This window comes from Pseudophryne corroboree, chromosome 8 (assembly GCF_028390025.1).
Source record: "Pseudophryne corroboree isolate aPseCor3 chromosome 8, aPseCor3.hap2, whole genome shotgun sequence".
NCBI lineage: Eukaryota > Metazoa > Chordata > Amphibia > Anura > Myobatrachidae > Pseudophryne > Pseudophryne corroboree.
Genome location: NC_086451.1, coordinates 79,304,352 through 79,332,257, shown reverse-complemented (window position 1 = coordinate 79,332,257; position 27,906 = coordinate 79,304,352). Strand labels below are relative to the sequence as shown.

General features: G+C 46.6%; 1 protein-coding gene across 1 annotated transcript in view; it reads right to left on the bottom strand.

Annotated features, from left to right (window-relative positions):
* SRPK3 (SRSF protein kinase 3) overlaps nt 1-27,906 on the bottom strand; it is an 83,606-nt gene that overhangs the window by 11,503 nt on the left and 44,197 nt on the right. Inside the window, exons 4-10 of the mRNA XM_063936718.1 lie at nt 14,861-14,969; nt 8,776-8,863; nt 8,535-8,622; nt 8,279-8,385; nt 4,475-4,640; nt 4,105-4,136; nt 606-825 (exon numbers count right to left, since the gene is read on the bottom strand). Coding sequence (XP_063792788.1) covers nt 606-825; nt 4,105-4,136; nt 4,475-4,640; nt 8,279-8,385; nt 8,535-8,622; nt 8,776-8,863; nt 14,861-14,969 — 810 coding nt within the window. The remainder of the gene's footprint in view (nt 1-605; nt 826-4,104; nt 4,137-4,474; nt 4,641-8,278; nt 8,386-8,534; nt 8,623-8,775; nt 8,864-14,860; nt 14,970-27,906) is intronic.

Here is a 27,906-nt window from a genome sequence, read left to right as displayed (position 1 = left end):
ATAAACGTATGTGTATATAAACACAACCAAGATATATCTATACTGTGGGGGATATCCAATTAGCCCCGGTAATTTACTGGGGCTAATTGTCCCACCAGGGGTATCTAATTAGCCCCGATAAGCCGGCGCAACAGAATCCCCGGAAACAGCCCCGTTTTTGGCCGAAAAGGGGGCTGTTTCACACAAAAACACACAGGTTTCACTGAACCTGTGTGATTTCGGGAGAAAGGTTTTTGTTGTGTTTTTACAGGCAATCAATCTGGATAGCCTGTAAAAAAAAAAAAAATCGTTGATACATCAAAAAAAGTCTGAAAAACGTCCGTTTTCGGACGTTTTTCGAACCCAATGTTTAACAGGGGATAATTGGTTATCCCCCTGTATGTACACATACTGTATCTAATTATGGACAAGATTTAGCAAACTTCCTAGAGATGACAAGTGGAGGTGTTGCCTTTGGCACCCAATCAAATGCTAGCTATCATTTATCGAGGACATTCTATAAAGTAACTAGAATCTGATTGGTTGCTTTAGGCAACACCTCTGCCTATCCTCATTAGGTTTGGTACTGTAAGTCTTCCCATAAAGGATAATATAGTGACACTCACTCTCCGTCTTGCAAGCAGTATCATGGTTGGTCTGACAGCTCCAGGACTGCTCCTCTTGTCTCTGGTGACACGGGTCTGGTATGGGGCTTTCACCACAGCCATTGCTAGGTCCCAGCTCTTCCATGTTGTGAATGTCCCTCAAACGCTCTTCTAGCAGCTTCTGTTGTCGCTTTTGTTGCCTTTTTAACTTTTTCTTCTTGTTTTTAGAAACTTTCCCATTCTATGGGAAATGAATGAGTGACGTTAAGTCGTTAGCAGAAATACATTAGGGACTTAAAACGGTTCCAAAAGTTTGTATGGTAATGGGGATGTCGCCTATAGCAACCAACCGAATTCAAGCTTGAAAAATTAAAGTAAATGTCCAGTTGGTTGTTTTTAGCAATATCACGTATTACACACTTATCGGTGGAAGAGTTTTGACAAATGGCTTCCAAATATGAATGAGAAATAGCAGTCACGCAGCAGTATTAGTAAAATAATGAAGTGCATTATTAAAACAAAAATCACATGATATAGTATAGTGTATCTCCCAAATTCAGTGGGACAGTCCCGTTTTTCTGGGACTGTCCCACTCGCCATTCGGGGGAGGTTGAGCGGACACTTTGACACAGCCGCAGAGCAACGGAGAATGGATAATTGACGCATGCGCTTGTCATCCACACACACTGCACTGACTCAGAGAGGCTGGAGGGCTGTTCAGCAGATCCCGTAGTGCTGGGTAAGCCAACATGACAAAAACGGGGCAGCAGCTCGTGGATTCAGAATTCCCCCACGAGGACATGCCCCCTTGTCACTAAGCTAAGCCACCCCCCACCCCTGATTTAGTGAGTGCACAAACTTGTCCCAATCGCCACTGCAAAAAAAGTTTGGAGATATGGTATAGGGTACTAAGGGGTCTACTCATGACGCAGTGAAAAGTGTGAAGAAGTGAGCCAGCGGAGAAGTTGCCCATGGCAACCAATCAGCGTTTGAGGTAACAATTATAAAATGCATTCTATAAAATAATACGTAGCAGCTTGATTGGTTGCCATGGGCAACTTCTCCACACTTTTCACTGCTTCATGAATAGACGCCTAATTGTCATCAAGATAGGGTACACATAGAAAATGTGAGATAAACCCACTACATGAGGTAACAAAACAAATTATGCACAAGCATTATATTTAACTATATACATATATATGTGTACACACGCATGCCTGTACATGCAAATACAAATTTAATAATAAACTAAGGAATGATACACACAACTACAATACACTACATCTGTTACAAACTGAGCGACCTCTTTGTGGACCAAAATTTTGCTTCAACTTAAAGTTTGCTGATAATTCAGAATAACAGTTTTGTAAATGGAAGTCTGTAAGGCACAGGTGCTGTAACAGTCTTTGGTAACCATCACTGAGTTCTTACTACAATCACCATGAACCAGCTGTGTCATTAAATACAAAAGTGTAACGTGTTACCTACAGTATTATTATCTGAAGACAGCCTGACCATGGGCCTAATACAGACCTGATCGCAGCAGCAAAATTTGACTCTAATGGGCACAACCATGTGCACTGCAGGGGTACATATGTAACATGTGCAGAGAGAGTTAGATTTGGGTGGGGTGTGTTCAAACTGAAATCTAAATTGCAGCATTAAAATAAAGCAGCCAGTATTTACCCTGCGCAGAAACAATATAACCCACCCAAATCTAACTCTCTCTGCACATGTTATATCTGCCCCCCCCCCCCTGGCAGTGCACATGGTTTTGCCAATTAGAGAAAGATTTTGCTGCTGCGATCAGGTCTGAATTAGGCCCCATGTGTCTCAAAAGAGATTGGAAGTGAACTATGACCACCTAGAGCTATATCAATTGCTCTTGTTTTTACAATAACCTATTCTGTGCCAAGCCTTGGGCAATAGCACAACTAGTCAGCGACTAGATGACGGTGGTTAATGCAATCCTGCTAAACAAATTCTACCCAAGAAATGAACCTTTTGCATTATGCTGTACTGTTTGCAGATTGCTGGCCTTAGAGGTAGCAGTGGGCGGTCATCTAAGCTTCATCACATGAGTTCATTAGTACTTGTGTTATATAAGAGTAAGGAAACCACGCAGAGCAAATGAAACAAAATGAATGTAAAACTATCTGGGCAATGGGGCAATTAATTGCACAGCGGGGGCCTGAATCACACATGAGCTTAATGCTGCAAGACAAGACAGAGTAATTAGGAGTCTGCCAGCTGATCATGAATTGCCCGTTCTGTGTTTCAGACAGTCCATCTTTCTCGCTCTGTAACTCAGAAGCCACTACTGAACACAGGCTAATGAAACATGTCATTACTGCCAAGTTATATACAAATCTTATCCCTCTAGATATGGAGGATAAATATAAACTCTTCACTACTAGAAATGAATGGGGACATCTGTATTTACCGAGCAGATGTATTACATCTGTCCCCATTATACAGGTTTGAGAATCTATAATAGTTCCAGTGTACTATTGGTAAATGGTGATTTTGACAAGCGATCATGGTACACAGTATCTCAGCAGATATCATGGACTATGCTAAGGAATTTAGGGGAAGATGTATTATGCAGCATGCATTGTGCCGCTATAGGGCTTCCTGCATCGGCTTTTTACCGTGGTAAAGACGGAAGCAGTTCCGACGAGATGTATAAACATAAAAAACTCATTACTTTAGTCGGGTTTAGGCGCTTGACGCGCCTAAACCAGACTGTAATGAGCACGATCAGCGCGATAACGGGCCACATTTGAATATCGTCACTCTATCACCCATCACTTTAGACGGGAGATAGCGGGTGCGATATGATTTGAATCCGGCCCTCTGTGCGCTGATACCACTCCCCCCCCCCCCCCCCCCCCCCGCCATATCGCTGCTTCATACATCTAGCCCTTAGAGCCTTATTCAGAGATGTATGGAAACCTGATGCTTACATACATCTCCAATGTTTTTAGATCGTGCATGTGCCACAAACGCTGCTGCGCGCTTGACATAGGGGTGACAAACAGGAAATGTCAGCCTCGTTTTCTGCCCGTGCTCAAGCCAGTGGATGCAACTTCACTGACCCAGGAAGTGTTCATTTCCCAACCATACTGAGTAACCTGAGAGTTACGCAGATGACCGATGTTCACACAGATGATTCGATACATAATTCCTACTCATGGATCAAATCAGATTTTTATGTTGCTTTTATTATGACAGTGACTTTCATCTTGCATGTGTTTTTTAGGCTTTGTCTATGTGTTTCTAACGTATTCTGTGCATTTTCTAGTGCTCATTTATAGTCTAGCCATTGTTCATTTTAATTACTGAAACCTGAATGTGTTTGGCCCTCAAGGGCTGGTATGGGTGACCGTGTTACATAGTGTATACAAATAGTAGTGTCAGCATTTACAGCAGCAAGGCAGCTATTGGTCCACAATAAGGCAGTCCATTTTGCATGAAACCAACAGAACCACTGAGCAGGCTCGGCCTGTGCACTTACCATGTTGTGGTGTGAAGGGGGTGCAGAGCTGACTGATTTTACCCAGCAAAAGGAAAGCAGAGAGGAGCAAGATTTAGGAAAACACAAAGAAACACACCCTTAGCCCACAGTCGTGAAGAGAACAACACATTATACCCTGGTATTGGAGAGGATGCAGTGGCTGTGAGTCAGAGCTAGTAGTGCAGGAGCTGATGTACAGTGTGATATGTTGGCAGGGCTCTGTGCGATTAGTACCAGGATAGGAGCTACAGTATGTGACTGAAGTAATGGAATACCATAGAGTGCTTTAGGTCGGAGATAAGCACAAGTCCAGCCAGATGTATGTGACTGCAGCAATGGAGTACCATAGAGTGCAAGGTGTGATACTCACCAGAAGATCCAGAGGGTGGAGGCTCTCCAGACTGCTGCCACATAGTGGCCTCAGCAGCCAGGCGGCGGATGTACCCCTCCCCCACACACATTAGTATGTTCTCTGGTTTGATATCTGTATGGATGATTTTGCATTTGGTGTGCAGATAATCCAGTCCCTGTAATACCTGAGAGAGACCAGAATATTGGAGTAAAAAAAATAAATATATTTATATATATATATATATATATATATATGATGTGTGATTATTGTTATCACGATTTAAACTTTTCACTCTATACAACAAATCAAAAACCCATGAGTTTGTTAGACAAGCTGGTGGCATCTGCACTTGTGCAAAACAGCGTCATATGAAGGAACTATGGGGGTCATTCCGAGTTGATCGCTCGCTAAAGATTTTCGCAGCACAGCGATCATGGCAGAACGGGGCTAATCTGCGCATGGGTATGCACCGCAATGCGCAGGTGCGTTGTACGAGTACACAGTGGTTCGTTACCCAGCGATGGCTTCTACATCGATTCCGTTCGCACAGCCGGTCACAAGGAGATTGACAGAAAGAGGGCGTTTATGGGTGTCAACTGACCGTTTTCTGGGAGTGTTTTGCAAAACGCAGGCATGTCCAGGCATTTGCAGGGCGGGGTGTCTGACGTCAATTCCGGGAACAAAAACACTGAAGTGATCGCAAGGGCTGAGTAAGTCCAGACCTACTCTGAAACTGCACAAAATGTTTTTGCAGAGCTCCGCTGCAAAGACGTTCGCACACTTGCAAAGCGAAAATACACTCCCCCGTGGGCGATGACTATGCGTTTACACGGCTGCTAAAAGTAGCTAGCGAGCGATCAACTCGGAATGATCCCCTATGCTCAGATGAGAATTACCCTGATTTGCAAAGTTTCCGGGTTGTTTACAGGCAGTTGCCGGTGGTAGCCAGGGCTTGGCCTGTCTTTCAATTGGATGACTCTTATACCTTTCAGGTGAATAAAATACAGTATCTAGGCATTTTTTATATAAATTTAACAAAAAATATTCATGAGATTTAGTGACACATGTAATAAAGACCTTTCCGGGAGCACCCTCATCTAATTTTAATATAAATAAAGCTAATCCAAGCAGCAATTAAAAAAAAAAAAAAAAACACATAGGAAGAGTTAAACTAAAAGATGGGAGTGGTCCTAGGATGGTAATAGATTGGACTTTCTCATTCCATTTCTACAATTTACACCATGGCAGATGCAAGAAGGGCCGATTCGGCCTAAAAGCCTGGCCTCTGCTTCACGGCAATCTGCTCAGCTGCCGAGGACACACAGAGAGACAGGGGCTGGCCGAGTAGCTCAGACTCTGCTTGGCCGCCTGGCATACAGAGAGATGGGGGTGTGCCGCGAAGCTTGGCCTGTATGCTCGTGGCTCATCCCTGTGAGATGTGACCATGCAGCCATGAGAGGCAGGGCAGTCGAGAGCCTGGCAGGGCCCAGGTAATTTTCAGGGTGTATGGCCTAATCACAGGAGGCGTGACCATGCATCCTTAGAAAAACATAATGAAAAAATTGTATTTTAACTGCCACCATGGTCACACTACAGCCCAGCACGCTGAGGAGAAAAGCTGCAGCTGCTGCTGCCAGTTAAGGAGGAGAAAGCCCGAGGCCCCCACTGGGCCCCTCCCTCAGACCTGGGCCCGGGTAATTTGTACCCTCCCCCCCCCTCTCTCGGCGCCACTGATGAGAGGGCATGCCCCCGTTGTCGTGTATAGAGTAGAATGCAAGGGCTGTTTTCGAGCCCCAGTCTAAAGTAAGCAAGGGCTGAGCTAGGGGAGGAAGGGCAGTTAATCTCCAAAAATGGAAGGTGGGATCACTTTACAACTACATTGTTTGCAGATCGTAAATTACCACAATCAAAATCCCGATGGCCAAAATCCCGACAACAGTTGACCGACGGTCAAAATCCCTACAAGGTCAAAATCCCGACATGGTCAAAATAACGACATGTAAAATGTTGACAGGGTCAAAATACCGACATTTAAAATGTCGACAGGTCAAAAAGTCGACACGCTTTCATTGTTGTTTTTTGTGTGTATGCCAACATAGGTCAACATGGACACCGTACGTCGGGCACTCGCCATGCTTCTATTTTATTCCCCGTCCAGGTCCACTGATATGGTAAAGTATGAACAAGTCGGTTTCAATGAAAAGCTCATGTCTAGTTTTTGACCATTTTAAATGTCGGTATTTTGACCTTGTCGGTATTTTAAATGTCAGTATTTTGACCATGTCTGCATTTTGACCGTTGGTCAATGGCTGACGGGATTTTGATTGTTGGTAAATTGACCGCATCCCAATGACTTTTACAATATCTTGGCTTCATTCTCACTGTGGGGGTCATTCAGATCTAATCGCTGCTGTGCGTTTCCAAACTGCGCATGCGTATGCACCGCACTGTGTCGGCGCGTTGCACAGCTGCAACAGGCATCGGCGCCCTGCGATGGGATTGTGTGAAGGATCTATTCGCACAAGCGTCTGCAAGGAGATTGACAGGAAGAGGCCGTTGGTGGGTGGCAACTGACCAATTTCAGGGAGTGTCCGGGATCAAGCGTTTTAAGGGAGGGTGTCTGACGGCAAAACCGGTCCCGAACAGCCTGATTTGATCGCATAGGAAGAGTAAGTTCTGGGCTGCACAGAGACTGCACAAAATCAGTTTGTACAGCTCTGCTACACATGCGATCGCACACTTGCACAGCGAAAATACACTTCCCCTGTAGGCGGCGACTATCTGATCGCAGGATTGCAAAAATCGCTGCCTAGCGATCAGATCTGAATGACCCCCTGTGATCACTAGGGGGCTATTTAACCAAACTCAATATAAATGCAGACATCTGCCTTAACCCTTTGAGTTTTAGACATGTCACCACCCAGAAGGAGTCACATTAATGTGGAAAAATTGCCTACGGTAAATTAAATATATTCTGTGATTTTAGAGTGATTTGCTTTCAGTAAATAGGGGGCAAGTTTAAGTGTTTTGTTCTAGTAGAGTAAATTCCATAACTCTATGCACAAAGCTCAGCTGTAAATACACATTTAGGGGCTAATTTAGTAAGGATTGCATAAGTGTGTTCTGCACAGGTCCAGAACGGGTCCTGAGATCACATCGCAGGGATGTGAATGCCTCTGACTGATTGACAGGCAGTGGTGTTTGTGGGGAGGGACGGGAGCGGGGGCTGCCCCCATTTTCCAGGAGTGGCAAGGACAGCGTTGCGAGAAGCAGTTTCATTGGCCTTGCAAGCTGACCTGCGACGACAAGCCTGCCATCGCGATGTTCGTCTCATATGTTATCGCATCTGCAGGAAGGAGGTCACAGGATTGCAATTGTAATCCTTACTTAATTAGGCCCTTAGTTCTGTGCAAACAATTCGGTACGATAGCGATGACGAACGGGACTATTATCTGCAATCACTGAAAGGTGCCTGGAGGCTATAAATACTGCACTGATAATGCTGACATACTAGAATATCTAGGTCATGAGAAACATTGTCATATACATGCCTCTACGCCTAACTCTGTATGTACATTACTGCATTATCTATCTTTCTGTAGGCACACACACAGACTTTGAGCGGGTCTACAAGCTGTAGGCAGAGGCTATGGTGCCCCCTTCACTGCATGGCAAGCGTATCAGGGGGGCATGATGGAGGCACTGCAGAGGGGCAATGTTACATCTCCCCTGCACTCCTCGCTCTCTGTAGACGCTGGTTTAGGTAATCTGTATCCGTCCCCCTCTTTCCTCTGCGCACAACACACACAAAGTAAGACTTACCTGACGTAATATAGCCTTGACACACAAGAGAGGGAGTCCCTCATAATTGGATTTAATGATCCACTTGAGTAACTGGTGTCCGAGCACCTCCAATACCATACAGATATCTATGGCAGTTAAGGAACCACAACCCCGTCTATTGTTTCACAAATACCCCAACAACTACTACCAGCAACAGCTATGCAGCCCCTCCAGATCACCCCACATAATAAATCCCGGCCACCTGTCCAGCGTGACCCTCTTCTGTAAAGGATACGGACACCATTCACACCAGATATCTTGAAGTCATCAATAAGTTGCACGATCATCTCCCGTTTGGGGTCGCTTGGGTCACTGTCCCTAACCTGATGAGAGGAGGGGTCACGGTGTCATTAGGAGTAGAAAGGAAGCTGCATTCTGTGAGTCAGGACTGAGCGAGCAGAGGGCATATCAGGACAGCAGTGTATCACTAACACAGTCATCTACAGTAAATGTAGCCTGATATAACTGGGACTTACACATTTCAGCAATTTAATCTCGTCTATGGCTGTTTCCGTGTAATGCACCGCACTCTTCACCACTTTCAGGGCTCCGAAACGCTTCCTCCTAAACTCAACAAAACACAGGCGTAACCAAGGATCAAACACATGAACTTCCTAATATTAATAAAAGGATATAAGAAATAAGAATAAGAAGAATAATCCTATAAGAATAAAAGGACATTTAAAGAAACAAACACACTGTGGCAGATGTATTAAGCCTGGAGAAGTGATAAAGCAGTGATAAGTGCAAGGCGGCCAATCAGCTCCTAACTGTGAATTTACATATTGTAGCTGATTGGCGGGTGTATTATCACCTTGCACTTATCACTGCTTTATCACTTCTTCAGTCTTAATATATCTGCCCCACTGTTTGGTCATGTCTTTGCTGAGCGCTTCGGGTCACATGCTGAGCGCAGAGTAGGTAAATTGGCTCTGGTCATGGTCCAAAATCGTCTGCATGCACACGGGCGTACGCAGATCTGCATGAAGTGAACATAGGGCAGTGCGAATACATGATGATGATACTAGTCTCCAGCACCAATGAATTTACAGGCTGACTACGAATGCACTGCTGGTGCGACTACTGTAGGTGCTTTATTCATTGCTCATGGAAATATCGGTCCTGATTCTCAGTCGCACGCAAAGCGGACGCTAACCAGGTATTGCCCGTCTTCATGCGTATAGCCAACATTCTGTCAGTAGCATTGGCACTTACACCTACCCCACCATGGGTGCAAGAGATCCGCCCATTCGGCATAAGCACAACTAAGAATAGCTCAGAGCTCTGGCTAAGCTCCCATGACTCCCGCAAGACGGTCTTGTGTGCGTCTGTGTTGTTGCCCCGCAGCTGCCACTCTGAAACGCTCATTTCTTACACTGAGAGACATGGGTAAGAGTCATCAGTAGATGCGCATGGATGCCTACAATCGCCACTGGGCATGAGCTGTTGGCGAGGATCTGCTAGATGCGGCCACATGCCACTCAGAATCAGGCCAATTCGGTTTCTGTGTGCCTGTTTTTGCACTTGTTATTTATAAATGATATAGAGAGTGCAACTGGTTATATTACAGGTTTTTTAAGTATTAAAAAAATCCAATATATATCACATCAAAACAAATGGTTAACGACTTAAGTGTAAGTGTACGTAATTATTGCGCTTATGCCACTGGTGCTGGCCTCCATGCATCTTACTAATCATACGCATCAGTATATGGGTGCAAACACACTATTTGGCTGATGGGATCGATAACTGTATAGCTCAGGCTTACTCAGATGGCCAATGGCTATGACTGGTGATTTGATGCTGCGTCTACGGACACGGCACGCGGATCTGATATGCCTGCAGGAGGTGTTTGTTTACTCCAGACGCCTCCTGTGCCATTATTATATGTGCAGCGATGCAATAACGCCCACCTCTGACTCACGGCCTTAATGTAGTTTTCTCCGAAAATGCAGATCATTTAAACCTCGTTCATGCTAAACAAATTATGAGCATGAGGGCACAGGGAGAGTGCTTACTACATGGGGGAGTAGGCGTACATTTTATTCTTTTTTATTACATTAGTCAAAATTGTACTAGAAATGCACCTTTTATATACAGGGGATGCGGTCCATTTACCTACAATCAAATCCCGACGGTCAAAATACCGACAACCATTGACCAATGGTCAAAATCCCAACAAGGTCAAAATCCCGACATGGCCAAAATACTTACATTTAAAATACAGACAAGGTCAAAATACCGACATTTAAAATGTCGGCAGGTCATAAAGTCGACGTGAGCTTTTCATGATTTTTTTATTGAAACCAACTTGTTCATACTTTACCAATCCCCATGGAGGGGGAATATAATTGTGTGCCGAGCGCAGTGAGCCATGTGAGGGGACGCAGTACACTTTTATGGTGTCCATGTCGACCTACACACCCCAAAAAAAGAAAGAAAGAAAAACGGGTGTCGACTTTTTGACCTGTCGACATTTTATATGTCGGTATTCTGACCTTGTCAGTATTTTAAATGTCGGTATTTTGACCTTGTCAGTATTTTGACCGTCGGTCAATTGTTGTCTGGATTTTTATTGTAGGTATTTCATACTAAACGCATATACAGAGGCTCTATAAAGTTAAATATCTAAATATGGGGGTCATTCAGAGTTGATCGCACGTAGCAACTTTTTGCTGCTCGTGCGATCAACTAGACGCCGCCTATGGGGGAGTGTATTTTAGCATAGCAGGGCTTTGATCGCTTGTGCAACCCGGCTATGCTAAAAAAGTGCTGTGCAGAACAAGACCAGCCCTGCCCCTACTTACCCTGTGCGACGGATCCAGCGATGAAGGTCCCGGCTGTGACGTCAAACATCCACCCTCCAAACGCCTGGACACGTCTGCGTTCGCCTTACCACACCCGGGAAACGGTGAGTAGACGCTTCGATCCTCCTTCCCGCTGTCAATCTTCTTGCGATCGGGCCTGCAATTGCTTTCTTACGTCCTCGCGTCGTAGCCTGGCGACTGCTGTCGCTGGGCAACGACGTGCGTGCGCAATGCGGGCGTCGCGCAGCTGCAGTTCTGACCCATTAGCACTGCAGCGAAGAACCGCTGCGTGCGAAGGGGTCGGAATGACCCCCTATATACGGTGTGTTTTGCTTTTACTATCATTCCAGTTAAAAATTTTGTGGACAAATATGCCATAGTTTAGTAAATTTACCCCTAAATATCATTACATTTGGAAGGAAACACCCACCTATTGTAAATGCCCCAGATCCTCCCAACGCTTTCCGTCACAACAGTAAAATTATCCATGCCTGCCGAAGCAGCTATTTTCTAAGCGCCATGTATTTTGCATAACATAAGGCCCTTCCATGCACAAATAGCTATTAATACCACTTTCAGGCCACATTTTTAGAAAATGATCTCCGTTTTGTCTAATTTACATTGTCATATAAAGGGGGAGATGTATCAAAGTTTGGAGAGAGATTAAGTGGCGAGAGATAAAGTACCAACCAATCAGCTCCTAACTGGTTTTTTCAAACACAGCCTGTAACATTGACAGTTGGGAGCTAATTGATTGGTACTTTATCTCTCTCTAAGTTTTGATACATCTCCCCCCTAACTATCTACAGAACATTCTTCCAATAAAATTCTCGCGCACCTTGGTGAAGCGTTGGCCAATGTGACATTGGTGGATGTGCTCTTTTTGGAAGCAGTGGTTTTTTCAAGGCAGACTGAAAGGGGTGTAGTATGGTATGCCGGCGGCCGGGCTCCCAGCGACCAGCATACCGGCGCCGGGAACCCAACCGCAGGCATACCGACAGTGTGGCGAGCGCAAAGGAGCCCCTTGCGGGCACCGTGGCGGACCCCCATGAGGGAGAATATCTGTCGGTATACTGTGCGCCGGGATCCCGACATTCGGCATACTGAAGACCACCCAACTGAAAGGGGTATATTTACTAAAGTGTGGGATTTTAGAAGTGATGTTGCCTGTAGGCAGATGCAACGGTCAATGCTGGACGTGATGATGTGCCAATGGTGGACTGTGTGGAGCCACTGGCGATGCTACCGCACACAAGGACGCAAAAAGTGACCCATTAGGGCTTGTGCATTACTGGGCAGGCATCTGCACTGGAGGAAGACTTACACTAGTATTTGCATGTCATGCTGGCGCAACTCTGCAGACAAACGCAAGTACGGACGCAGCAGCATCCTCCACCAGGAAATCAGGCCCAGAGTGCCTACAAGCTTTGTGTACATGCACTGTGTGGCTTAGTAGACGCATTCAGCTCAAACGTAGCGCTACCGCATCAGCACCAACACACGGATATACTAAGATTACAGGTGCAGTATAGAAGATCTACAGTAATTAGATAGTCAATAGGTCGTCCCATATGGTTGACATCTATTAGGCTGACACGGTCAAAAGGAAAAAGCATGACAGTAGAAAAGTCGGCAGGTACCATGATAGACATGGAAATGGTTGACACAAAAAGAGTTAACTCAAGTTTTTTTGGGTATTATTGTCTGTTTCATCATATGTGACCACAATTAATGCAAACATACACCCTCGCGGGGTGTATCAAAGGGGCCATGAACTGTTTAAATGTGTTAACTAGTTTTAAGGACAAAGAAACTTGCTGTTATGCCAATTATGCATGGCACCGATCCTCTGTGAGTTTTGAATGGACAGACAAAGTACAATAGGCTGGCAGTGAGGACCAGTGTAGTCCTGTCCTGTTGGCACAGAGAATGGCCAGCATTGTGCTACACTTTAAAGAGAAAAAGGAAATTGAACACTCCCTCGTCTGTCTCCTTTCACTTATTGTAATTGATTATTTGTGGGAAGCTGGCTGGCAGTATTAGAGCTTTATTCCACTGCTTTCTCTAGTTCTGTATATGGTGCCATGGATTCCATTGCATCTTACAGCACAAGGACACATTCTGTAATATGACATATATCAGAGGGGATGCAGTCAATATCCCAGCTTCTGGGATCCCGGCGCTCAGCATACCGGTGCATGGAACCTGACCGCCGGGATACCAACACCTATTCCCCCGCAAGGGGCTCTTTTGCGCTCACCACGCTGCCGGCATTAAGCGACTGGCATCCCGCGGTCGGGATTCTGACCGCCAGGATGACGGGCACCGGTATATAGATACCAACCCATATCAGAGAAGTTGCACCGTCATGCATTCTGGGCCTCATTCTGAGATTTACGCAAACCCACAGGTGTTGGATTATCGGCCGACTGCACATATCTTGTTCTTACTTGGCCCTGTGCTGCGAGACCACCAGGCCACTTAGAAGGTCCATAATAGACTGATCTGCAATCCACACTGTGTCCTTGTACACAGCCGCTGGGATTAGCAAAGCCGGCAGTGGGCATCTCAATACAAATCCAGGCGGCTGCTGCATCTGTATATTATGGCACAGTCGCTGTGTGCACATTTGCAGGTGTCACAAACATTAACGCGTGTCACATATCAAAGGAATCAGCAAAGTCTCCGTGTGTGTCCTAGTCACATTGCGTTGCAATTTAGACGCATTTTTGGCAAAAGAAGACGCCCAACGTTAGCAAAGTTGCGCGGACACCGTGGCATCTCGCGCTGCATGGCGTATTGATGCTAGATATATCAGAACCATATGTACAAATTAGAGACTTCAGGGAACGTTGCAATGTTTACATTATTTGGCCATGAAGTGTGCCCTTGATTTAGATTCTCCGATACAATGTGATCATAGGGCTCAACAGGGCCGATTTATAGCAATGGGTGTATATTAGAGCTGTTCAACTGTTGTTACGATCAGACGCCCATTACAACTTAAGGCATCTGACAGAAACAATTGAATAGCTCCGATAAAGCGCCCATTCTTTCAGAAAGCCAGCAGGTGGCCCGTGCCATAATTGAATAAGACCCTTTGTGCAGCTTTACACTTTCAAATTACCTTACCCTTGCTACCAGTGCCTGTTGTGTTAAAGCAAACAAAATTGGGCAAGTGCAGAAGGGGATTCTTGCTTTTAGCAAAGCACCCATAAGAACTACGAAAAGCAAAGCATTCAGAGATATAGATAACTATTATTACATACAGATGTGTCCTCATACACTATTGCTGAGGTCGTGCCAATCCTCCCTTCTCAGTGCACCAGGTCCCGCGCGACTTGAATTGTGCTGTGTGCCATTGTTCACCCATATGTGCGTCTTAATCGCAATGCATTGTGACAAAACCGCTTCACAAAGCTGCACTGATTCATTTGATAAGCGAATATCAACTGAGCAAATAAGTCTGAATCTGTAGATGACGTGCTAGGATGCAGCAGCCGCAGTTTTATTTCACACCAAGTTCCATAGAGCTTCGTATACAGATTCAGACTCGCACACCAATATACAAGTGTTGCATATCATATTAATCAGTGCAGTCTTGCGCTTTTGTTTCATCGCATTATGATTAGGATGCAAAGCCGCTCGATGCAGCTCAGTCACACAGTATGTCACGGGGAGGCTCGGTGTAAGAAGACACATTTGTCGCTGTTTAGTTAGAGGAACAATTATTGGAAATATTACAATCACTTACTGAAGGTCCCAGCAAAGCCAGACTGTGGAGAAGTGGCCCCAGCCCAGTTTCCGCACTACATGGTATCGACCATTAAAGAGGTCCCCGATTTTGACAGGGTAATACCCTCCTGGAAGGCACAGACATACAAAAAGGAGCAAATGAATGCATTGCTGTGAATCATAAACAAAATATCTACCAGTGTCAATACATACATTTCTGTTTGAAAAACTGCTCATTGTTTATTATTCCACAATGAATGATTCTATATAGTATAATATAAAAATAATAAATCCAGTATTATTTTGATAAGATGGTTATGATTGAGAGGGGGGCAATAGTATTAATAGCTGTCTGTGCAGCGGCAGGGTAATATGCAGATTTCAGATGACAGACAGAGCCGGCACTACCTGCACAGCAAGGTATACAGTGCAGGGAGGCGCCGAGCTGATGAGGCACTCTTCCTGCTCTGCTACCTTGCTGTCGCTGCTGACTGCCACTACGCCTGTCACAACTGAGTGAAAAGCAGCGGCGCCGGTAGCGTATAGCATGGCTCCCTGGTTCAGGTCCCTCAGACTCCGTCCCTCCACTCTCCCCCACCAATAGCAGATTTACAGCACAAGGTGTCAAGGTGAAGATGAGCCTGCAAGTGATTTTACAGGGGGGGGGGGGGGGGGGGGGCTGGGTGCGACGGTAGCAGAGGACTGCTGGGGTGGCCAGCAGTGGCTATGAACAATTAGGCAGGGGGGGAAGGATGGGTCGGATAGTGCCCTCCATTACATAGCACTGTTGAAGAAGAGGGTGGGGGGGGTAGGTTTGTGTTAAAATTTAAATATGCAGTTGTATGAGGGTGATGATAGTAACTTTGGCCTTCCTGGGGCGCTACTGCTATGGCCAATATGTGTGGTGCTACAACTGTTGGTGTTATGTCTTAGGGACACTACTACTGTGGACGTTATATGTAAGGGGCACTGCTACTGTGGGCATTATGTGTATAAGGGGCCCTGCTACTGTGGGCGTTATGTTTAAGGGTTACTACTACTGTAGGCATTAAGTGTAAGTGGCACTACTACTATGGGCATTATGTGTATAAGGGGCACTGTTACTGTGGGCATTATGCCTGGCACTACTCCGGTGAGTGCATGTGTAAAGGGCACTGCTTCTGTAGGCGCTATGTGTAAGGGGCAGTATTACTGTGGACATTATGTGTATAAGGGGCACTAGTGTGGGCACTGTGTATTTAGGGACGTGCGTGAGGTAAATGCCTCAGGAGGCACTGGCTAGTACAAGAGCTAGACTTACACACAATATATGAGCCAAAGGGTGCATATGGGCATTATGCGCAGGTGCAGCAGTACATACTGCTGGAAATTTGCTGAGTTTTCAGCAGAGATGTGTGGAAAAGATAGGCGCACCTGCCATAGACTTTTTGCTTCAGAGTTTTGACTATAAAAATGATTAGAATAATACAAACAAGATGTTTCTGGTATAGCATACGTTTCATTATTATATCGGATGACTTTCTCTCTACAATAAACTAGATTTTAAGTACATTTTACCTGGATATAGCTTCTAGAGATCTATATTAATAATTAGCCATACATCAGACACTATATTTTCATTTGTTTATGTCCATCTAACATGTTTGTCTGTATTACTGCCTTACTCCTGGATTTTACGTGATGTACACCTGCACCTGAATACTAGATAAGATCTACTATATGCTTGTATTAACATAAATGACACAACAATGTTTTGTTTGAGTTTTGTCTTGTTTAATTTGCATTGTATGCTGAAATGCAAAATCAATAAAAAATAAGAATTTACTTACCGATAATTCTATTTCTCGGAGTCCGTAGTGGATGCTGGGGTTCCTGAAAGGACCATGGGGGATAGCGGCTCCGCAGGAGACAGGGCACAAAAAGTAAAGCTTTACGATCAGGTGGTGTGTACTGGCTCCTCCCCCTATGACCCTCCTCCAAGCCTCAGTTAGGATACTGTGCCCGGACGAGCGTACACAATAAGGAAGGATTTATGAATCCCGGGTAAGACTCATACCAGCCACACCAATCACACCGTACAACCTGTGATCTAAACCCAGTTAACAGTATGATAACAGAGGAGCCTCTGAAAGATGGCTCCCTACAACAATAACCCGATTTAGGTAACAATAACTATGTACAACTATTGCAGATAATCCGCACTTGGGATGGGCGCCCAGCATCCACTACGGACTCCGAGAAATAGAATTATCGGTAAGTAAATTCTTATTTTCTCTATCGTCCTAGTGGATGCTGGGGTTCCTGAAAGGACCATGGGGATTATACCAAAGCTCCCAAACGGGCGGGAGAGTGCGGATGACTCTGCAGCACCGAATGAGAGAACTCCAGGTCCTCCTTAGCCAGGGTATCAAATTTGTAGAATTTTACAAACGTGTTCTCCCTCGACCACGTAGCCGCTCGGCAGAGTTGTAATGCCGAGACCCCTCGGGCAGCCGCCCAAGAAGAACCCACCTTCCTTGTGGAGTGGGCTTTTACCGATTTTGGCTGTGGCAGGCCTGCCACAGAATGTGCAAGCTGAATCGTACTACAAATCCAGCGAGCAATAGTCTGCTTAGACGCAGGAGCGCCCAACTTGTTGGGAGCATATAGTATAAACAGTGAGTCAGATTTCCTGACTCCAGCTGTCCTTGAAATGTATATTTTTAAAGCTCTGACAACGTCCAACAACTTGGAGTCCTCCAAGTCGCTTGTAGCCGCAGGCACTACAATAGGCTGGTTCAGATGAAATGCTGACACCACCTTAGGGAGAAAATGTGGACGAGTCCGCAGTTCTGCCCTGTCCGAATGGAAAATCAGATATGGGCTTTTGTAAGATAAAGCTGCCAGTTCTGACACTCTCCTGGCCGAAGCCAGGGCTAGTAGCATGGTCACTTTCCATGTGAGATATTTCAAATCCACATTTTTTAGTGGTTCAAACCAATGAGATTTGAGAAAGTCCAAAACAACATTGAGATCCCACGGTGCCACTGGAGGCACCACAGGGGGCTGTATATGCAGTACTCCCTTAACAAAGGTCTGGACTTCAGGAACTGAAGCCAATTCTTTCTGGAAGAAAATCGACAGGGCCGAAATTTGAACCTTAATAGATCCCAATTTGAGACCCATAGACAATCCTGATTGCAGGAAATGTAGGAATCGACCCAGTTGAAATTCCTCCGTCGGAGCACTCCGATCCTCGCACCACGCAACATATTTTCGCCAAATGCGGTGATAATGTTGCGCGGTTACTTCCTTCCTTGCTTTAATCAAGGTAGGAATGACTTCTTCCGGCATGCCTTTTTCCTTTAGGATCCGGCGTTCAACCGCCATGCCGTCAAACGCAGCCGCGGTAAGTCTTGAAACAGACAGGGACCCTGCTGAAGCAAGTCCCTTCTCAGAGGTAGAGGCCACGGATCCTCCGTGATCATCTCTTGAAGTTCCGGGTACCAAGTCCTTCTTGGCCAATCCGGAACCACTAGTATCGTTCTTACGCCTCTTTGCCGTATAATTCTCAATACTTTTGGTATGAGAGGCAGAGGAGGAAACACATACACCGACTGGTACACCCAAGGCGTTACCAGCGCGTCCACAGCTATTGCCTGCGGGTCTCTTGACCTGGCGCAATACCTGTCCAGTTTTTTGTTGAGGCGAGACGCCATCATGTCCACCATTGGTCTTTCCCAACGGGTTACAAGCATGTGGAAAACTTCTGGATGAAGTCCCCACTCTCCCGGGTGAAGGTCGTGTCTGCTGAGGAAGTCTGCTTCCCAGTTGTCCACTCCCGGGATGAACACTGCTGACAGTGCTATCACATGATTCTCTGCCCAGCGAAGAATCCTTGCAGCTTCTGCCATTGCACTCCTGCTTCTTGTGCCGCCCTGTCTGTTTACATGGGCGACTGCCGTGATGTTGTCCGACTGGATCAACACCGGTTTTCCTTGAAGCAGAGGTTCTGCCTGGCTTAGAGCATTGTAGATTGCTCTTAGTTCCAGAATGTTTATGTGAAGAGACGTTTCCAGGCTCGACCACACGCCCTGGAAGTTTCTTCCTTGTGTGACTGCTCCCCAGCCTCTCAGGCTGGCGTCCGTGGTCACCAGGATCCAATCCTGTATGCCGAATCTGCGGCCCTCCAATAGATGAGCACTCTGCAACCACCACAGAAGAGATACCCTTGTCCTTGGAGACAGGGTTATCCGCTGGTGCATCTGAAGATGCGACCCTGACCATTTGTCCAGCAGATCCCTCTGGAAAATTCTTGCGTGGAATCTGCCGAATGGAATTGCTTCGTAAGAAGCCACCATTTTTCCCAGGACTCTTGTGCATTGATGTACAGACACCTTTCCTGGTTTTAGGAGGTTCCTGACAAGTTCGGATAACTCCTTGGCTTTTTCCTCCGGGAGAAAAACCTTTTTCTGAACCGTGTCCAGAATCATCCCTAGGAACAGCAGACGTGTTGTCGGAATTAACTGGGATTTTGGAATATTCAGAATCCACCCGTGCTGCTTTAGCACTTCTTGAGACAGTGCTAATCCCATCTCTAGCTGTTCTCTGGACCTTGCCCTTATTAGGAGATCGTCCAAGTATGGGATAATTAATACGCCTTTTCTTCGAAGAAGAATCATCATCTCGGCCATTACCTTGGTAAAGACCCGAGGTGCCGTGGACAATCCAAACGGCAGCGTCTGAAACTGATAGTGACAGTTCTGTACGACGAACCTGAGGTACCCCTGGTGTGAGGGGTAAATTGGAACGTGGAGATACGCATCCTTGATGTCCAAGGATACCATAAAGTCCCCTTCTTCCAGGTTCGCTATCACTGCTCTGAGTGACTCCATCTTGAACTTTAACTTTTTTATGTACAGAGGGAATATTAGAATAATCCCTAGGTGGCGCAAATAGTAAAAAGTCCAAAGAAATTACCCGTGTGGGCTAAAGTCCGTTCCTTTTCATACAAGTGAGTTCATATATGAATCCGTCGTCCAAAGATGATGTATGAAAAAAAACACAATATAAACACAAATGTTCAGTACAGTCTCTGTGGGTATTAGAGGAACAAAATGTACACCCAGGTTCCTTCGACTATTCAGTACTTGGGATGTGCAGTTCTACTCGTAAGGTCCACCTCAGTGACTCGCATAAATGGACTGCTTACATGTGCTTACTTCTAAAACAATTGTATAAATCACATCAAGGTTTCTTTCACCCATACAAATGCAGTATCCAAAATAATCAAGCACCCACGAGTAGGTCTCTGGGTATATAAGATGCTCACGTGTATGCTTACTTCAAGGTGCGGTGTACTTTCACATCAAAGGTTTCTTTCGATGTTTTCCGCTGTCTTTCTCCTCTATTCCTTCAATTTTACTGCGGCGGCACGCCACACCTCCCCTCCGCTCTGATATCATCACATGGATGTGATGATATCAGAGCGGAGGGGAGGTGTGGCGTGCCGCCGCAGTAAAATTGAAGGAATAGAGGAGAAAGACAGCGGAAAACATCGAAAGAAACCTTTGATGTGAAAGTACACCGCACCTTGAAGTAAGCATACACGTGAGCATCCTATATACCCAGAGACCTACTCGTGGGTGCTTGATTATTTTGGATACTGCATTTGTATGGGTGAAAGAAACCTTGATGTGATTTATACAATTGTTTTAGAAGTAAGCACATGTAAGCAGTCCATTTATGCGAGTCACTGAGGTGGACCTTACGAGTAGAACTGCACATCCCAAGTACTGAATAGTCGAAGGAACCTGGGTGTACATTTTGTTCCTCTAATACCCACAGAGACTGTACTGAACATTTGTGTTTATATTGTGTTTTTTTTCATACATCATCTTTGGACGACGGATTCATATATGAACTCACTTGTATGAAAAGGAACGGACTTTAGCCCACACGGGTAATTTCTTTGGACTTTTTACTATTTGCGCCACCTAGGGATTATTCTAATATTCCCTTTCTAGCATTATTTCAGTGTGTTAGGTGACACACTAGGATAGACCTTGGGTTGGCGGCATTTGTGCGCAGGGACATATCCTAACCCCTTTGTTACCATTTTTTATGTACAGGTTCAAGGATTTCAGATTTAGAATAGGTCTTACCGAGCCATCCGGCTTCGGTACCACAAATAGAGTGGAATAATACCCCTTTCCTTGTTGTAAAAGAGGTACCTTGACAATCACCTGCTGAGAGTACAGCTTGTGAATGGCTTCCAAGACCGTCACCCTGTCGGAGGGGGACGTTGGTAAAGCAGACTTCAGGAAACGGCGAGGTGGATCCGTCTCTAGTTCCAACCTGTACCCCTGAGATATTATCTGCAGGATCCAGGGATCTACCTGCGAGTGAGCCCACTGCGCGCTGAAATTCTTGAGACGACCGCCCACCGCCCCCGAGTCCGCTTGGGAAGCCCCAGCGTCATGCTGAGGCTTTTGTAGAAGCGGGGGAGGGCTTCTGTTCCTGGGAAGGAGCTGCCTGTTGCAGTCTCTTCCCCCTTCCTCTGCCTCGTGGCAGATATGAATATCCCTTTGCTCTCTTGTTTTTAAAGGAACGAAAGGGCTGCGGTTGAAAAGTCGGTGTCTTTTTCTGTTGGGGAGTGACTTGAGGTAAAAAGGTGGATTTCCCGGCTGTAGCCGTGGCCACCAAATCCGATAGACCAACACCAAATAACTCCTCCCCTTTATACGGCAAAACTTCCATATGCCGTTTTGAGTCCGCATCACCTGACCATTGTCGCGTCCATAAACTTCTTCTGGCCGAAATGGACATAGCACTTACCCGTGATGCCAGTGTGCAAATATCCCTCTGTGCATCACGCATATAAAGAAATGCATCCTTTATTTGCTCTAAAGACAGTAAAACATTGTCCCTATCCAGGGTATCAATATTTTCAATCAGGGACTCTGACCAAGCTACCCCAGCACTGCACATCCAGGCTGTCGCTATAGCTGGTCGTAGTATAACACCTGTATGTGTGTATATACTTTTTTGGATATTTTCCATCCTCCTATCTGCTGGATCTTTAAGTGCGGCCATCTCAGGAGAGGGTAACGCCACTTGTTTTGATAAGCGTGTGAGCGCCTTGTCCACCCTAGGAGGTGTTTCCCAGCGCGCCCTAACCTCTGGCGGGAAAGGGTATAAAGCCAATAACTTCTTTGAAATTAGCAGTTTTTTATCGGGGGCAACCCACGCTTCATCACACACCTCATTTAATTCATCTGATTCAGGAAAAACTATAGGTAGTTTTTTCACACCCCACATAATACCCTGTTTTGTGGTACCTGTAGTATCAGCAATATGTAACGCCTCCTTCATTGCCAAAATCATATAACGTGTGGCCCTACTGGAAAATACGGTTGATTCGTCACCGTCGCCACTGGAATCAGTGCCTGTGTCTGGGTCCGTGTCGACCGACTGAGGTAACGGGCGTTTTACAGCCCCTGACGGTGTTTGAGGCGCCTGGACAGGTGCTAATTGATTGTCCGGCCGTCTCATGTCGTCAAACGACTGCTTTAGCGTGTTGACACTATCCCGTAATTCCATAAATAAAGCCATCCATTCTGGTGTCGACTCCCTAGGGGGTGACATCCCCATATTTGGCAATTGCTCCGCCTCCACACCAATATCGTCCTCATACATGTCGACACACACGTACCGACACACAGCAGACACACAGGGAATGCTCTTAAAGAAGACAGGACCCCACTAGCCCTTTGGGGAGACAGAGGGAGAGTTTGCCAGCACACACCAAAAGCGCTATATATGACAGGGATAGCCTTATAATAAGTGCTCCCTGTATAGCTGCTTTAATATATATATTTTTGCCACAATTTTGCCCCCCCTCTCTTGTTTTACCCTGTTTCTGTAGTGCAGTGCAGGGGAGAGCCTGGGAGCCTTCCTGACCAGCGGAGCTGTGTGAGGAAAATGGCGCTGTGTGCTGAGGAGATAGGCCCCGCCCCTTTTTCGGTGGGCTCGTCTCCCGCTCTTTAACGGATTCTGGCAGGGGTTAAATATCTCCATATAGCCCCCGGAGGCTATATGTGAGGTATTTTTTGCCAAAAAATAGGTTTACATTGCCTCCCAGGGCGCCCCCCTCCCAGCGCCCTGCACCCTCAGTGACTGCCGTGTGAAGTGTGCTGAGAGGAAATGGCGCACAGCTGCAGTGCTGTGCGCTACCTTAAGAAGACTGAGGAGTCTTCTGCCGCCGATTCTGGACCTTCTTCTCGTTTCAGCATCTGCAAGGGGGCCGGCGGCGAGGCTCCGGTGACCATCCAGGCTGTACCTGTGATCGTCCCTCTGGAGCTAATGTCCAGTAGCCAAAGAAGCCAATCCATCCTGCACGCAGGTGAGTTCACTTCTTCTCCCCTAAGTCCCTCGTTGCAGTGATCCTGTTGCCAGCAGGACTCACTGTAAAATAAAAAACCTAAGCTAAACTTTTCTAAGCAGCTCTTTAGGAGAGCCACCTAGATTGCACCCTTCTCGGCCGGGCACAAAAATCTAACTGAGGCTTGGAGGAGGGTCATAGGGGGAGGAGCCAGTACACACCACCTGATCGTAAAGCTTTACTTTTTGTGCCCTGTCTCCTGCGGAGCCGCTATCCCCCATGGTCCTTTCAGGAACCCCAGCATCCACTAGGACGATAGAGAAATTACTGAATAAAAAAAAAAAAAAAGGAGCACTACTGTGTGACGTGACATGAATAAGGGGCACTACTATGTGGTGTAATATGAATCAGGGGTACTATGCGTGGTGTGAGTAAGATTGGGCTCCTGTGTGGCAAAATTTGAATTGGGGGTACTATTGCATGGCTACGCCCGTTCCTTGTGATATCACACCCCTTTTTGCTGAACAGCTTTACTTTTACACTGCAATTTAGATTTCAGTTTGGACACATCCCTCTCACATCTATGAGGGATATTCAATTAGCTGTTTTTTCATGCCCACGATCACAAAAAATAAGAATTTACTCACCGGTAATTCTATTTCTCGTAGTCCGTAGTGGATGCTGGGGACTCCGTAAGGACCATGGGGAATAGACGGGCTCCGCAGGAGACTGGGCACTCTAAAGAAAGATTAGGTACTATCTGGTGTGCACTGGCTCCTCCCTCTATGCCCCTCCTCCAGACCTCAGTTAGGGAAACTGTGCCCGGAAGAGCTGACATTACAAGGAAAGGATTTGGAATCCAGGGTAAGACTCATACCAGCCACACCAATCACACTGTACAACTTGTGATAACCTTACCCAGTTAACAGTATGAACAACAACTGAGCCTCACTCAACGGATGGCTCATAACAATAACCCTTTATTAAGCAATAACTATATACACGTATTGCAGAAAGTCTGCACTTGGGACGGGCGCCCAGCATCCTCTACGGACTACGAGAAATAGAATTACCGGTGAGTAAATTCTTATTTTCTCTAACGTCCTAGTGGATGCTGGGGACTCCGTAAGGACCATGGGGATTATACCAAAGCTCCCAAACGGGCGGGAGAGTGCGGATGACTTTGCAGCACCGAATGGGCAAACACAAGGTCCTCCTCAGCCAGGGTATCAAACTTGTAGAACTTAGCAAAGGTGTTTGAACCCGACCAAGTAGCAGCTCGGCAAAGCTGTAAAGCCGAGACCCCTCGGGCAGCAGCCCAAGAAGAGCCCACCTTCCTTGTGGAATGGGCTTTCACTGATTTTGGATGCGGCAATCCAGCCGCAGAATGAGCCTGCTGAATCGTGCTACAGATCCAGCGAGCAATAGTTTGCTTTGAAGCAGGAGCTCCCAGCTTATTGGGTGCATACAGGATAAACAGCGAGTCAGTCTTTCTGACTCCAGCCGTTCTGGTTACATAACTCTTCAAAGCCCGGACTACGTCCAGCAACTTGGAATCCTCCAAGTCACGAGTAGCCACAGGCACCACAATATGTTGGTTCAAATGAAAAGATGACACCACCTTTGGCAGAAATTGCGGACGAGTCCGCAATTCTGCCCTGTCCATATGGAAAACCAGATAGGGGCTTTTACATGACAAAGCTGCCAATTCTGACACACGCCTCGCCGATGCTAAGGCCAACAGCATGACCACTTTCCACGTGAGATACTTTAGTTCCACGGTCTTAACTGGCTCAAACCAGTGGGATTTCAGGAAATCCAACACCACATTAAGATCCCAAGGTGCCACTGGTGGCACAAAAGGGGGCTGAATATGCAGCACTCCCTTTACAAACGTCTGAACCTCAGGCAGTGAAGCCAGTTCTTTTTGAAAGAAAATGGATAGGGACGAAATCTGTACCTTTATGGACCCCAATTTTAGGCCCATAGTCACCCCTGACTGTAGGAAGTGCAGGAATCGACCCAGCTGGAATTCCTCTGTAGGGGCCTTCCTGGCCTCACACCAAGCAACATATTTTCGCCATATACGGTGATAATGCTTTGCTGTCACGTCCTTCCTAGCCCTTATCAGCGTAGGAATAACTTCATCCGGAATGCTCTTTTCTGTTAGGATCCGGTGTTCAACCGCCATGCCGTCAAACGCAGCCGCGGTAAGTCTTGGAACAGACAGGGCCCCTGTTGCAACAGGTCCTGTCTGAGAGGCAGAGGCCATGGGTCCTCTGTGATCATCTCTTGTAGATCTGGGTACCAAGTCCTTCTTGGCCAATCCGGAACAATGAGTATTGTTCTCACTCCTCTTTTTCTTACTATTCTCAGCACCTTGGGTATGAGAGGAAGAGGAGGAAACACATAGACCGACTGGAACACCCACAGTGTTACTAGTGCGTCCACAGCTATCGCCTGAGGGTCCCTTGACCTGGCGCAATATCTTTTTAGCTTTGTTGAGGCGGGACGCCATCATGTCCACCTGTGGCAGTTCCCATCGATTTGCAATCTGTGTGAAGACTTCTTGATGAAGTCCCCACTCTCCCGGGTGGAGGTCGTGTCTGCTGAGGAAGTCTGCTTCCCAGTTGTCCACTCCCGGAATGAACACTGCTGACAGTGCGCTTACGAGATTCTCTGCCCAGCGAAGAATTCTGGTGGCTTCTACCATCGCCACCCTGCTCCTTGTGCCGCCTTGGCGGTTTACATGAGCCCCCGCGGTCTGACTGGATCAGAACCGGTTGGTCGCGAAGCAGGGTCTCCGCTTGACTTAGGGCGTTGTATATGGCCCTTAGTTCCAGGATATTGATGTGAAGGCAAGCCTCTTGCCTTGACCACAGCCCTTGGAAATTTCTTCCCTGTGTGACTGCCCCCCACCCTCGGAGGCTTGCATCCGTGGTCACCAGGACCCAGTCCTGAATGCCGAATCTGCGACCTTCGAGAAGGTGAGCACTTTGCAGTCACCATAGGAGAGACACCCTGGCTCTGGGGGATAGGGTGATTAACCGATGCATCCGAAGATGTGATCCGGACCACTTGTCCAGTAAGTCCCATTGGAAGGTCCTCGTATGGAACCTGCCGAAGGGAATGCCTCGCATCATGCCACCCTCCTTCCCAGGACTCGAGTGCAGTGATGCACTGACACCTGTTTTGGTTTTAATAGATTCCTGACCAGTGTCACGAGCTCTTGAGCTCTCTCTATCGGGAGATAACCCCTTTTCTGGTCTGTGTCTAGGATCATGTCTAGGAGAGGCAGATGAGCTGTAAGAACCAACTGCGACTTTGGAATATATAGAATCCAGCCGTGTTGCCGTTTCACTTCCAGAGAAAGTGATACGCTGTTCAGCAACTGCTCACTTGATCTCGCTTTTATGAGGAGATCGTCCAAGTACGTGATAATAGTGACACCTTGCTTCCGTAGGAGCACCATCATTTACGCCATTGACTTGGTGAATATTCTCACGGCCGTGGAGAGACCAAACGGCAACATCTGAAATTGGTAATGACCATCCCGTACCGCAATTCTGAGGTACGCCTGATGAGGTGGATAAATGGGGACATGAAGGTATGCATCCTTTATGTCTTCAGGCTTGCAATAACCGCTCTTAGCGATTCCATCTTGAACTTGAACCCGTTCAGGTATATGTTCAGGGATTTTAAATTCAATATGGGTCCGACCGAACCGTCTGGTTTCGGGACTACAACATGGTCGAATAATAACCCCCTCCTTGTTGAAGGAGGGGAACCTTGACCACCACCTGGTGAAGATACAATTTATGAATTGCAGTTAACACTATTTCCCTCTTGTGGGGGGAAGCCGGCAGGGCCGTCGGTGAGGGGGCATCTTCTTAAAGTCCAGCTTGTATCCCTGAGACACAATATCTATTGCCCAGGGATCCAACAGGGAGTGAACCCACTTGTGGCTGAACTTACGAAGGCGTGCCCCCACCGGGCCTAGCTCCGCCTGTGGAGCCCTAGCGACATGCGGTGGATTTGTGTAGAGGCCGGGGAGGACTTCTGTTCTTGGGAACTAGCTGTGTTGTGCAGCTTCTCTCCTCTGCCCCCGCCTCTGGCAAGAAAGGACGCACCTCGGACTTTCTTGTTTCTTTATTCGAAAGGCTGCATTTGATAAAGTCGTGCTTTCCTAGGCTGTGCAGGAATATAAGGCAAAATATCAGAATTACCAGCTACAGCTGTGGAGACCAGGTCCGAGAACCCTTCTCCACACAATCCTCATCCTTCCACATGCCTCTTAAGTCGGCATCATCTGTCCCTTCAAGCAGAAATCGACATAGCTTTGACTCGAGGACCCAGTATACCAATGTCTCCTTGGGCATGTCTTATATATATACATACATATCTCTTAAGACAGCATCTTTATCTATATATACCTATACATATCTATATGTATACTAGGGTCTCAATCTCTGCTGATAAGGTATCTGTCCACGCTGCCACAGCGCTATAAACCCATGCCGATACAATCGCCGGTCTGAGTAGTGCACCAGAATGTGCACGCTATCTGCAGGATCCCTGAGAATAGCTAGGGCTACCTTCTGGGCAAACGTGACACCCTAGGGGAAGATTCCCATCACATCCTGGCCCTAGTGGGGAAAGGATACTGCCTGAGAATACTTTGTGGGAAGCTGCAGTCTCTTGTC